The sequence below is a fragment of the Rosa chinensis genome, chromosome 2, assembly GCF_002994745.2.
Source record: "Rosa chinensis cultivar Old Blush chromosome 2, RchiOBHm-V2, whole genome shotgun sequence".
NCBI classification, from domain to species: Eukaryota; Viridiplantae; Streptophyta; class Magnoliopsida; order Rosales; family Rosaceae; genus Rosa; species Rosa chinensis.
This window is the reverse complement of record NC_037089.1, coordinates 84,121,297-84,135,353: the sequence shown is the minus strand read 5'-3', so window position 1 is coordinate 84,135,353 and position 14,057 is coordinate 84,121,297. Positions and strand designations below refer to the sequence as shown.

The following is a 14,057-nucleotide window of genomic DNA, read 5'->3' as shown; positions in this document are numbered from 1 at the left end:
CAGCATATAGGCGTTTGGTTGGCCGGCTCATATATCTCACCATCACCAGACCTGACATTACCTATTCAGTTCATGTTTTAAGCAAATTTATGCATGAGCCACGTTTACATCATATGGCTGCAGCACTTCAGGTTGTCAGGTATTTAAAGTCATGTCCTGGTCAAGGTCTTCTTTTTCATAGTGAAAATGATTTAAGTTTGAGAGCTTTTTGTAATTCTGATTGGGCGGGTTGTCCCATTACTCGCCGTTCTACCACTGGCTATTGCGTGTTCCTGGGAAAATCTCTTATTTCATGGCGCACCAAAAGGCAGAAAACAGTATCTTTATCAAGTGCTGAAGCTGAATACAGAGCTATGGCAGGTACATGTTGTGAGCTTACTTGGTTGCAAAACTTGTTTGCTGATTTGCACATACCTATTGCCAAACCTACCATGTTATATTATGATAATCAAGCAGCTTTACACATTGCTACAAATCTAGTTTTTCATGAAAGAACTCGTCACATTGAGATGAAATGTCACTTCATTCGTGACAAGATAGTTGATGGGTCCGTTCGCACTAGGTTCGTTGGAACCTTGCAGCAATTGGCAGATATTTTTACAAAAGCGTTGGGCAAAGAAAGGTTTAAGAATTTGTTGCACAAGTTGGGAGTTCTTGACATCCACTCTCCAACTTGAGGGGGAGTGTTGAGAATATTATGTAATTAGTTGAGAATATTATGTAATTAAGAATAGATTTCTTGTATCTTTAGGAAATCATGTACAGGAGGATTATGGCTTTATCTGTATCCCTAGATTATAGGAATTCCTTGTTGATCAAGATTGTATATCTGTATATATTGGTGATTATCAATAGAAGGAAAATTAATTCAGTCACAATCATAATTCTTTTAGTATTCAGTCGGTTTGGTAATTATCAAACCAAGTGGCAGCCCTAGTTTCAGTAGTCGAAACTCATTAATTTTTTTTCTTTTTCTTTTTGGAATACATTTTGTCACATAAAAATAATGGATATAACGATCATGATGATTATCAAATGACTAAATGATCTTTGGGTTGAAGAATTATGAAAAACCTAATATCGGATTTGTTGTAATCATTGGCTTGCATATAACTAGTGTGATCAACTTCACTCTTCTGAGTCTTCTCGTTTTGTTGGAAACCCTGCAAGAGAAGGCATGGGTATGGATATAATAAGTTGAGCTCAAATTTATTTGAACTTTGAAACTTGAACAACAAAATGCTCTTTGTAGATAAATAAGCTCATAATTAACAACATTAAAGTAACTATTTGAAGAGAAACTTTTCTTCTGAAATGTACAAACTCAAAACAAACAGCTTATTTACAACTTTCATTACTGTCCAACTCCAAATCCCTCTTACTTGTGTAAAATGATGAAATAATCACAAAAAACAGAAAGCTCAGTGCACTTGCTGCTGCTAAGAACCAGTAGTATTTGTCTAGCCTTGCTTCAGTCATATCATCACAGAACCAGCTCTTACTTCCATTTGAACTTGTGATGCCTTCAACTGTTGAGATCAAAAGGGCACTCAAGTAGCTCCCAACCCCAAAAACACTGGTGTATAGTGCAAAGGCCATTGTTCTCATTCTAATGGGAAATTCAGAGTAAAAGAACTCTTGCATCCCAACGACAGTGAAAATGTCCGAAATGCCCAGAAGAATGTATTGTGGCAGCAACCAGAATATGCTTAATGGAACCGTCTCAGATTGAGATCCTAGCATTTCCATATTTCTGCTGATATGGAGCCTTCTTGTCTCTACAAGTGCTGCGATCATCAGTGCTATGACCGAAGTGAACATCCCAATCCCCATCCTTTGCATTACGGTGATACCCTTTTCGTTACAAGTCAGGACCTTAGTAATTGGGATCAGAACTTTGTCATAAAGAGGCATCAACACAACTATAGAAAGTGCAATAGCACTCTGTAGTGTTGCGGGTGGAATCAGAAAATTGCTTCCGATATTCCTCTTCATTGTCATGCCTTGTTTGGTGAAGAATGTCGAAGGTTGCTGGAAAATCACTGCAAACATTAAAAGCATTAGCCATATGGGCAAAAGCCTAAGAATAACTTTTGCATTTTCGAACATGTGGATGCTGCTTTTGGGATGCTCATTGTTCAAGCCTTCATTGCTGTTTAAGTTCTGATGACAGAGCGGTTTCCCTTGAAGCCTAAGCAAATTGGATAGCATCAGATCAAAGTTCATGCACAGTAATCTTAACAACACTTGAGTTAAAAAAATAAAAATAAAAAGAGCTTACTCTAGCTCAGTAACATCATTTTCATCGGGTAACTTGACTTTGGAATTCAGTAATTTCAATGCAGCTGCCTTAATAACTTGAAGCATGCTCACAACTGGCTTATTACCCATGGTCTCATTTCTCTGTCTATATGTATAAATTGGGCTTCCACACGAGAAAACTATGACTGATGTGACCATCGAAATCATGGGGATGGCAAAACCTAGTATCCAACCAAAAGTATCTTGAATGTAGGACATAACACTGATACCCAAGACGGTGCCACTACAAATACCAAAGTACCACCATTGAAAGAACAAACTTTTTTTGTTGGATTTTTTGTCATCTTTGCTACTAGGCAACTCTTCCTCTTCACTATCAAGTTGATCTGCTCCAAAAGCTTGCAAAGATGGGTTGTACCCACCTTGACCAAGAGAAATCAAATACAATGAGCAAAACAGAAATGAAGATGAACTTGTTTTGTTTGCTTGATCGGACGATGCCCGGGACATTAGTGCTGTTGATGTCAATGCCACAAGCCCCTAAAACCAGAAGAGTAGAGAATGATCAATTAGTCCAACTCGTTACAGGATAGACAACTAGTATGCCCCAAAAGCGAGCTTTAACTAACGCTAGAATTCCAAATTTCCAATATAAGATCTCAAACAAATAGCACTTTTTATACTATGTTTGGCAATTATTACGCTACCAAAACTCATATTATTGAAGCACGCATCTATTATGTATATCAATCTAACAATTTTCATATATAATATATCAATTTCCTAACTCATCTTAGGAAGGGTCAATAATATTGTAGGCACTTCTTATTTTCACACTAAAATGCATTAATCTTGAACCGCCAGTCCAATAACACACACCCACACATATACATGTGTGTGTGTGTGTGTGTGTGTGTGTGTGTGTGTGCAGGGGCGGAGTCACGTTGGGGCCCAGTGAGCCCCGTACCCCACTGGGTTTTTCATTTTTTTTTTTAAAATCCGGTACTTAACAATCCTATAAGTAGTTAAGAGTTTCATTATGTTACTACCCGCCTATATTGCGCAGCGGTTAGACTTGACTATTTTATATGGCTAGTCCCAAGTTTGAATCATGTTGTCAACACTGACTGTTTTGAGTTTTTTTTTTTTTTTTTTTTTTGGTCTGGAAATTTTGTTTCACACTTTTTATTTGTTTGTAAGTAACACTATACTTCTTTTTAATTTTAAAAGTCAAAGATAATTTATATCCCATCATGAAAAGTTCTCTAAAATTTAAAAATATTTGATTAATAAATATGTAATTTAAAAAAAAATGATTTTACTGGAATCTTATTCTAATATTTTAATGTTTATTAAAATTTTGATATATAATTTATGTTTCAAATGTTTTTTTTATTTTTTGGTCAAAACATTCGAGTGCCCCTATTAAAATTTTGGTATATAGTTTATGTTTCAAATGTTTTTTTTTTTTTTTCAAAATATCCGAGTGCCCAACTTGAGATCAAATTATGGCTCGCCACTGTATATATGCAGCCCGAATCAGAAGTGGACGTTCGCACAAACTCAAAAGTGCGGACGTCTCTCCTCCAGCCTCGATTAGGCAGTGGTTTCAGGCGTTGCGATTGCCGAACAAACCCTTTGGACATCTCGAACGGCGTCACAATCAAGGTGAAGGCTCAGCTGATCGGAATTGAAGGTGTGCGCGGCAAGCTCGCCTGAAACTATGAAAGCCCATCAAGGTCGACTTCGAACTCTTCATTGACGACTCCAACAGCAAGCAGAGGCTCGATATTGAGGCCTGGTTCAGGTCCGACAACCACAACGCCGCTATCGCCGCCTGATCAAGGCTGGAGGAGGGACCTCCGCACTTTTGCATCTGTGCGAACATCCTCTTATGAACGGCTCTCTCTATATATATATATGTGTGTGTGTGTGGATATATATATATGTATAGCTTTAAGCTTAGTGCAGATGACTCATGACTCATGATCCATATCTTAATAATGGTTATCCTAATCGTAATCCTACTAATTGAGCACTCAGCGGACAAAAATTACTGACCAGAAAAGATGCTTTATTACCAAAATACAGAGCTAACGAGAAACAGAAAAAAATAATAATAATAACAGAGGGAGGGAGGGAGAGAGAGAGAGAGAGAGAGAGAGAGAGAGAGAGAGAGAGAGAGAGAGAGAGAGAGAAGTAATTAGTACTTACGGCAACATAGATAAAACAAGAGGCAACAATGGTGTAATATCTATCCCAGTAAGAATCAGCAAGGGGTGCAATCAAGAGTGGAACCATGGATGTGAATCCGCACCACCTGTTCACCGTCTTCGCCGCAGAAGAGTTGCTCATCTTTACTACATCGGTCAGATAAGTTATCAGATTGGATGCCACTCCTTTGTATGCAAATCTTTCCATACCAGCAATTACTGTCATCAAACAAACAGACACCGAAACCAAAAATTAGCGAAGAGTGATCATGTAATTATTCTTACTGAATTACCTAGCCAAGAGTACACTAGAAATGGTCACCCAAGACAAAGATCCTTCCAGAGGACCAAAAAGAAAAATCGTGAGGTAATTATTAGTTGGGTCCCTGGCTATATATTAAAGAAAGGTATTTATATATAAAAATGTCGAAATTAAAAGTTTTAGAGGGAGCAAAGAAACGGGAGGGTATATGATGAATACCTATGAGAAGAATGCATGAGTTGCCGAGTCTCTTTCTTGTTGAACCAGCCATGGGAGGGAAGGCGAATGAATGTGATGAGTCTGAGATTATGAAGAAGAAGGAAATTATATCTGTATGCCACTAAAGCTAGCTAGTTAGCTCCTCTCCTCTTCTGTCAGCTGCTGTAGATCACTGTCTGTACTTTTCATGATCTCCACCAGCAAAAACACTAGCTAGTGCTGAGTACTTCATTATTGGCTTCTTAGCTCTGCTTTCAATTCCTTTTACCAACACACAAATATCAAAGAGGCTTTGCACTAATGGACACACAACTCAAATCCACTAAGCGAGCTAAGTTCCCCTCCAATGCTTATGCACTATTTATAAGAAATGGAAAGCTAAAATAGATCCCACTTTTCATTTCGATGATCCGTGGCATGAGTCTGTGTTGTGGCCACGTAATCTATAGCTAGCTAGCTAGAAAATAATATCTGATGGATGCAACAAAAGAATAAGATGCCTCATATGCATGCAGATTCCTTGTTGTAGGAACTGATCGAATCACTTGGATGTGCCACTTAATGGTACACGTAAACTTATCCTTTGACACGTAGGATGGCCCTGCTTGCTCCAGAAAACTTCATAAAGACCAGGAATGTATCGATAGAAAGATATGAGTTAGTATTAGCATATATTCTCGAACTCATTATGTCTTTTACAGTAAGTAACTTATTATTTTCATATACGTATACAAAGTTAGTGAAAAGCAGCGTATATATCCATTGAATGACTGAATTGTTAATAATGCAGATCCAACTTAATGACTGAGCTGCTTATTAACTTGAAGTCATCGTATACTCTAAAGTTAGTAATATTTTTGTTTCGTACACTATTAAAGTAAATAAAGAAGCATCAGTGAAGTCGAATGACTTCACAAAAATACGAACATTGTCCTTACTTGTGGATTTCTATAATAATTGGTTCACAAATAATGATACTAGAGACTACTCTTGTACACGCAATTTTCAGTAATGATTAAGATTCAATCAATATGACATTATTGATTTATGCTGCCACAAGGTATTAAAGCTAGGCCTGGAGAGAAAGCAAAGCATCATCTTTCATCCTACGCACCATTACCACTTTTGTCTGAGGGTCCAACCGGAGCTCCATTTAGCTTAAACCTCATTGGGTAATGCACTGCGTACGTTTTCCACTTTTTCACCGAGAATCACTAGCTCTTTACCATTTACATGCTTTTCTCTTTACTCAGAATTTGCTCAACCATGCATGAGTTTTCTCACCTAGTTTGTTACAATTTGTATTCTTCTGTTTTCTGGCAAACAAAGCATGAGTGCGGTTTGGATGCGTTACGTTTAGGAACAGTGGTTGAGCTAAGTGACAGAGATCCAATATCAGCAGCAGGCGTTATATATGGGGAAGAGGGTGATGAGGCCAAAGAATGCATAGGGCACACAGCTACACACATCCCACATCATCCACACACACAGTTAGCACACAGCTAGCTCCAGAAGTACACCTGGCAAATTAGGGCAAAGCTAGAGGAGAAAAAACTCAGAATGAGTTGCAGTGCTCAGTGACGAGGATAAGTGGGTTGGTCTCTATTCAGTTTAGGAGTTAATGGAACATGCATGTGGTGATCATTTGGCGGTCAGTTGTTTCCTGTGATGGATAGCACTTAGTTTCTTTTTGGTTGTGGACTACCATATCCGCCACTTAGTGATTTATAGCAGACAGTAGTGAAGTGAAAGATCTTTAGGGGGGTTGATCAGTTACAGCAAACGACATGTGATAGATCTCTAGGGCCTAGCTAGTTATCGAGTAGTGCACGAGTTCTTCATCTTAATTTAGTTAGACATGAACTAGTGGCTGTTACTACTGTTCTACTTTTAATGCTCTTGATTTTGGAGCGATTTCATAGCATTATAAAATACCCATTTGTAAAATCTTAATCTTGAAATTATAGAGTTGGGGTCTGCTAGCCGGGTCTTTGGTACCCAGAAGTCACCACAAAATCATTATATATACTGTTTGGGTTTATATTGTTGGGTTGTCACACGGATGCAAAGCAACATCGAGAGACATGAGTGCGCACACTTGCTTTGATCTTCTCTAATTCAGTTCATGCACAAAAAATCTATATAGTACTTTAGCTTATGAAACTTATCCATGCCATGTTTTTAAAAATTCACATGTATATATATTGCACCAATGATTTCTAATTTCTCGAATCTTATTTATTTTTATCGTGAAAGAATTTAAATTGTCGACCTCATTCAACATTAATGGATCATGTACTCTTATAATAATATTGCTTAGTTCAATTGGTACTACTATTGTGTATGCCTGACCATTTTGGCACAGAGACACTGATCATGGACGCATGCTGATGGCTTTGGGCCGGTTTGGTTTAGATCTAGTCGCGCATATTGTATGTTGGTTTAGATCTCGACTCTCATTTTCTTTAGAAGCCTTCTAGATATAAACAAATATGAAGTCGATCTAAGAATGATTATGGGTAGGAGGAGGCGGTATGCAAGAAAACATTTCGCCGACATTAGCTAGCAAGGTTTCTAATTAACTTCACTTCTTTTTCTAGTCATTCCGAGCCGATGGTATTAGGCCTAAGGCGTTAATGATCGGTTAACTAATGAGGCGGTTCGGTGGTGATTTCTTTAAAATTTCAAAACTCGAGTGGTCAGTCGATAGTTGTTGACCGAGTCCACCCCTAGATGAGGACTAAGAAAAAATGTTGTTTCCCATATAGGGAAGAATATTAAGAAATTGCTTTTATTATTCTTTTGTAAATTTTTGGTGTCATTCAAGCTTAAATTATTGAAAGAGCTAGAAAACAGGTGATACATGAGGGAGAGGAAGGACATTAATTTGGATGGAAGTACATTTTCTTTTTCTAAGTTTCCTTTTTACAAACGTTAAAGAACTTTAGTCTATATTGGAATTTCATTAATTGTTCAAGATAATTCAAGTTACGTGAAGTTGTGATATATATGTTATTATATATTTGATTGTAATGCCTTCCTTTCTATCATGATCAACTAGCTTTTGATCATATTAGCATACCAAAAAAAAAAAAAACTAGCTTTTCATCATATCGGGAATTTCATTGCTCAAGATAATTCAAGTTACGTGAAGTTGTGATATATATAACAACATTTGATTGTAGTGCCTTCCTTTCTATCATGATCAACTAGCTTTTGATCATATTGGCCAAAAAGAGAGAGAGAGACTAGCTTTTGATCATATATGGAATTTCATTGTTCAAGACAATTCAAGTTACGTGAAGCTGTGATATATATAATAACATTTGATTGTAGAGAAAGGAATCATGATCAACTAGCTTTTGATCATATTGCCAAAAAAAAAAAAAGACGAGCTTTTGATCATATACGATATTAATTGCTTTATGTTTTCTTTACGTCAATCAAAACAGATATGCATGTCGACATTATGTTTCCATTTCCCATTTATGACTTTACTTTTGTTTGACCAAAAAATTTATGACGACTTTACGTCAATACATATACTAGACAAAATTGATATGTTTTTGTGTTTTCGTTTCCCGTCTTCTATGGCTTTATTCATGATCAAACAGATTATGACCGACTCAGAAAATTGAATGTATAGCATTCATGATAAAACAGAAACCAGCAAAATCCGAATCGATCAATATATGGAACAGAAAATTGAAGATCACACACACAGACTTGCTCACCTAAGGGACTGTGAGGGACAAATACATCTCAACCACATGTATTAAATATAAAAGCAGAAATTATAACAATTGAAAACTGTGCATTTATTTTCAGCCGTCAGATTCACTTGTCCCTCACAGTCCTTTAAAAACTGTCTATTAGGTGAGCAGGCCTTCACACACACACATATAGATGCAGCTATAGTGAAGCTGATCATACCGTATATATGTTTGAAGCACCTGATTGATCAAGAAAGTTTTAGAAAAGGAATCATAGTTTCTCTGAAATACAAACTCCCTTCGCATGCAACCCAGATTAGACAGTGCTAATTAGAATTGTGACCTTAATGTGGCTCGAAGCATGTTGGAAATGTTTTGTTCTTTTTCTTTATCCATTCGCCTCATGTAAGAGTTATATTAATCCTTGCTGTTCTTGTGGAATGAAAACCTTTTGCCAGTGTTTTCGCTATGGAATGATTGGGTAGAGTCGTAGAGATGAAAATTTACACCGTTGAAATCACCGATCGACACAATCTTAATTTGCTCTCTTCAAGCTCTTAAAGATTTTGCTTTTAACAAGCTGGTATCCACTATTACTTCCTTTATGTTTATGGGGAAAAATTATAATAATATATGGTTCCGGATTATGGTATACGTGGTGGTATAAGTTGATGTCATTGGCTCATATGATTTCTACTTATTTCTGATTGGTCTATTAATTTAATTTTTTTTCACTCTCTGTTAGGTCCCCACCAAATTCGAGTGATATTATAAATTATTGGCTTGGACCACCAAATGGCAATGTCACGTGGCAGTCCAGGACCATAAATAGAATAATTACTCGTGTTATGGAGAATGCATTTTACCCAAAAAAAAGAAATCTAAAATATTGAATTGTCAACTAACAATTGATTTAGTAGATAAAGTATTTTATCGAGCAAATCTCATTTTATCTACTTGACGTTTTTACTGTGATCCTACACTTCTAATTTCAATCAATTTTGTCCAATCTTTAGCTTTTTTACCAACTATTGTGTAATATATTTTAAAATTTTGGTCACTTATGATATAATCTTGCATCCCACATTGGTAAATAGTTATACTCCAATGAAGCACATTAGAAACCATGTTTTCAATTTACAAAATAATTGGTGAAAAACCTACAGATTTGTCAAGTTTGATCAAATTTGAGAGCACATGGGTATATGTGATGAAATCAGAGATCGAGATCTCATATCCGGATCACTCATACATTAGTAAAAAGATAAAAATTATATTGAATTCTATGATAAGTAAGATAAAATTAGAATACAATCGTTCAACCAAATATAAAAATAAAATACAATCAACGAGTATGGTTTTCATTTTGTTGCATAACTGTCATATTGGTTTTTGGCTAGAGAAAACAGCAACATATCTAAAGTCACGATTAGATATATTATAATCGTTACCTGGTAAAAATTCGAGATTCTTTGCATGAACACTTATAAGAATTGATCTATATCATGAAAAAAATTGCAAAATCTTTCAAATTGGAAGTACTTTTTCTTTTTCCGTGCAATATTTTTTCAGGTTTGGCTCCTTGCCTGTGACATTTAATTCAAGTCTTATTATTTTGATTCCGAAGGTTGAGCATGCTGATTCAATTAAGCAATTTCGCCCTATTGCTTTGGCTAACTTTATTTTTAAAGTTATTCCAAAAATTCTCTCTCTGAGGCTCACTAATATTGCTTCACGTATAATTTCACCGCAACAAAAAGCTTTTGACACTCTCTCTTGGGATTTCTTATTTAAGGTTCTAGAAGCTTTTGGTTTCAGTCAGATTTTTATTGGGTGGGTGAGAGTTCTGCTTAATTCTGCAAGGCTCTCAATTTCAATCAATGGAAAGTATTGCGGTTTTTTCTCTTGTGGTAGAGGTGTTCGCCAGGGTGATCCGCTTTCACCACTTCTATTTTGTCTGGCAGAGGAAGCACTTAGTAGAGGTATTTCTGGTATGGTCTCATCTAGTCCTTATCTCATCCCCAAGAGGCAATTGTGCTCCTTCTCACGTGTTGTTTGCCGATGATGTGATTATTTTTTGTCATGGAGATAAAAAGAAATTTGGCTAGGGTCTTGCATTTTCTTGAGGAGTATGGTCTCAATCGTATCTAGCATGCTTGTGTATAGCTTTCAAGTTTATGAGTGGCCGGCAAGTTTACTACAAAAATTGGGGACTTGGTCATGCAATTTTTTGTGGTCAGGTTCAGTTGATAAGAGGGGTGTGCCTCTAATTGCATGGAAGACTTGTTGCACTTCCTTGGAGGAGCGTGGCTTGGGGCTAAAGCGTTTGACCGTATTGAATCAATCCTTTCTTCTTAAAAAGTGTTGGGAAGTTCTTTCTTCCTCTTTGGAAGGCTGTAAATTTCTTCGTGGACGATTTATTCAGCATGGTAGGCCTCGGAGTTCTTATGCCATCTCATCTATTTGGCCTGGCTTGAAAAAATTTTGGCCTAAAGTTATATCACAGGGTAGGTGGTTCATTGGTTCTGGTTCCCAAATTTCTTTTTGGAATGACAATTTTATTGGTGTTCCTCTAAAGAACTTTTTTGGAGCTTATGAAGGGGTGGTGGAGCAGATGGATGGATTTGTTAATGATTATATTCATGATGGCCACTGGGATCTCCCTCATCTTCTCCAATTGCATTTTCCGGATCTTTGTGATATTATTACCAGTATTCCAATTGCATTTAATCCACAGGAAGAAGACAAATTAATTTGGTCAGCCTCTTCTTCTGGCACACTCACGGCAAGAGAGGCTTTTCATTTTGTACGGCCTTCTTTACCTACGGTGGATTGGGGGCGATTGGTTTGGTGTAAATATGTGGCACCTCGTATGTCAATTTTAGTTTGGAAAGTATTTAGGGGAATGGTGCTAACTGAGGATTTTTTACAACAACGTGGTGTCTCTTTGTGTTCAATGTGTCTACTATGTCGGCAACAAACGGAGTCCAAAGAGCATGTATTTCTTCACTGCTCATATGCAAGGTCTATATGGTCTTTTATGTTGGAAAAATTTGAGTTGGGTTTCATTCCTAATTCATTACATGACCTATTTGCATTGGGTTTAATGGTTGGTCGCAGCCCCTAATCGAGAGAATTATGGGTTGCTTGTTTCTGTGCCTCTTTTTGGTTTATTTGGTAAACAAGGACTAAGGTGAGATATGAGGGCATTACTCCAGATGTTGCTATGGCTTGCAGCTTAATTAATGGCCATGTTTATGCTTCTATTCGTATAGCTACTGGACATATGTTTAACAACATACAGGAGCTTTGTGTCTTGAAGAGGTTTGGTGCTACTTGTAGGCCGCGTTGTGCCCCAAAAATTTACGAGGTGAATTGGCATCCACCCATTATTGGTTGGTTCAAAGTTAACACGGATGGTGCTTGGAAGCGAAGGGAGGATCGTTCAGGTTATGGTGGTGTTTTTCGTGATTATCGTGGGGAGGTTGTCGGAGCCTTTTCATCATCCCTTGACATTCCTAGTTCCATTGTTGCGGAGGTTATGACAGTGATCAAGGCAATCGAGCTTGCATGGGTTCGAGATTGGAAGCATATTTGGCTTGAAGTTGACTCGTCCCTCATTCTAAATTTTCTCCACTCTCCCCAGATGGTACCTTGGCAATTACAGGTGGCATGGAAGAATTGTGTGCATCACATTTCAATGATGCAATTTCATTGCTCACATATATTTCGTGAAGGTAACCAGGTGGCTGATGCATTGGCCAATTTTGGCGCTTCTGGTACGGGCTTTACTTTGTTTGATTCATCTCCTTGTTTCGTTAATCAATTTTGTTTAAGAGATAAGTTGGGTCTCCCTAATTTTCGTTTTAGATGATTTATTTTTGTTTTGAAAGGCAGGATGATGTCTGTCATTCCTCATCAGTAGTACTTTACTTCTGGAAGGTGCAGGATATGTCTTCTCCTCTTACTTGTATTTTCCTTTACTTTTAATAAATATTTTTCCTTGCAAAAAAGAAAAGAAAAAAGAAGAAGTACTTTTTCTTTTTCAAAGTCATAAAATTAAGAAAATTGTGAAAAAACAAAGACAAATCGATATTTTTGAGTTTTGTCAATTGGATTACCATTTTGAAAATTATGCTTTATCAATAATGAGTTCATGGCTACTCTCCGCATGGTTCTAAGATATAGCGACTAGGGTCTGTTATGTAGACCTCTAAGATATCACAGTTTTTATCCATGGTGAACACTTAACCAGTTTGGGAATGACCTTTGTATGGGTCAGAGAGATACCCAACATCAGCAAAACTTTCCAAAACACATGTCGTTTTGGGATTTTGACGAAGTGGTGTTAGCTCAACGGTTAGAGTGCCCACTACCTAGGATCCAAGTTCTGTGTTCGAGTCACCATAGGGGTAGGAGTGAAAGCCTTTGATCATTTTTTTTTAAAACAAAAAATAAATAAAAAATAGTGAGTTCTTGGCATGGAAGAATGAATAAAAAAGACTAGGGATGACATGGTTTGACATATTTGGACGTGTAATGGGCTTATATTAACAAGTTCATGTGTCGTTTGAAATTAACATATGTAACATATGTTATGAGCCAGTGGCAAACTCAGGGTTTGATTTTTTTTCTCTTGAACTTTCTATAAGAAATTGAACATAAATTTCAACCGGGAAGGGGGGGGGGGGGGTAAACTATTTTTTCTCTTGAGGTTTTTATAAGAAATTGAACCAGATAAAAAGACGCCAATTGAAAATAAATTTCAAAATTTTTGTAACTTTCTCATTACCAACTTTATTTACCAACTTTATTTTGTTATTGTCAAGGGCCAAAATAATCTTGTTTGCCTTTATGGGGGCTTAATTAGTGGTAGATATTATAAATGGATTCCTTGGCTAAACAGTATATATCACAACTAACATACACCACACACAAAAATATGCACTGGGAGCATAAGCCCCACTAGTGTCTTACTAGATTCGCCAATGTTATGAGCTTTGCATTTGTAGGGTAAGGCTATGGTATATTAACAGTGGTGTTCACCTGGTCAGTTGTTGACCAAATAATTTATGCTCAATAACCCTTAGATTTACATCCAAGGGTGGAAAACAAAACACTTCAACTTAATAATAATTCTCTCTGTCATTGGATTTACATCCAACGGTGGTTGAGCATTATTTTCTTGGTCAATAACTGACCAGGTGAACATTTTCGGGTATATTAATATTTCTAATACGTACATAAACTATTTTACCATTTTGATGACTCATTTTACCACTTTAAGGACTCAATCATGTTACCAGTTTGAGGATTAATTTACTATTTTGAGAGCTCATTTTACCATTTTAAGGCAATTATATGCATATCATATGTCAACACATTGTA

General features: G+C 36.8%; 1 protein-coding gene across 1 annotated transcript; it reads right to left on the bottom strand.

Annotated features, from left to right (window-relative positions):
- Positions 1 to 1,227: 1,227 nt before the first annotated feature.
- Positions 1,228 to 5,337, bottom strand: LOC112187949 (protein NRT1/ PTR FAMILY 5.8). Its single transcript, XM_024326927.2, has 4 exons — positions 4,957 to 5,337; positions 4,477 to 4,694; positions 2,282 to 2,802; positions 1,228 to 2,191 (listed from the first exon to the last, which is right to left on the bottom strand). Exons 1-4 carry the CDS (start codon positions 5,006 to 5,008, stop codon positions 1,339 to 1,341), a joined length of 1,644 nt encoding a protein of 547 aa, XP_024182695.1. The 5' UTR covers positions 5,009 to 5,337; the 3' UTR covers positions 1,228 to 1,338.
- Between the last annotated feature and the right edge of the window lie 8,720 nt (positions 5,338 to 14,057).

Coding starts and splice junctions, on each gene's coding strand:
- LOC112187949 (XM_024326927.2), bottom strand. CDS start 5,008: ATGGCTGGTTCAACAAGAAAGAGACTCGGCAACTCATGCATTCTTCTC. Junction 4,695..4,956: donor CTCATGCATTCTTCTCATAG/GTATTCATCATA, acceptor GTTTGATGACAG/TAATTGCTGGTATGGAAAGA. Junction 2,803..4,476: donor CTTGTTTTATCTATGTTGCC/GTAAGTACTAAT, acceptor TTCTGGTTTTAG/GGGCTTGTGGCATTGACATC.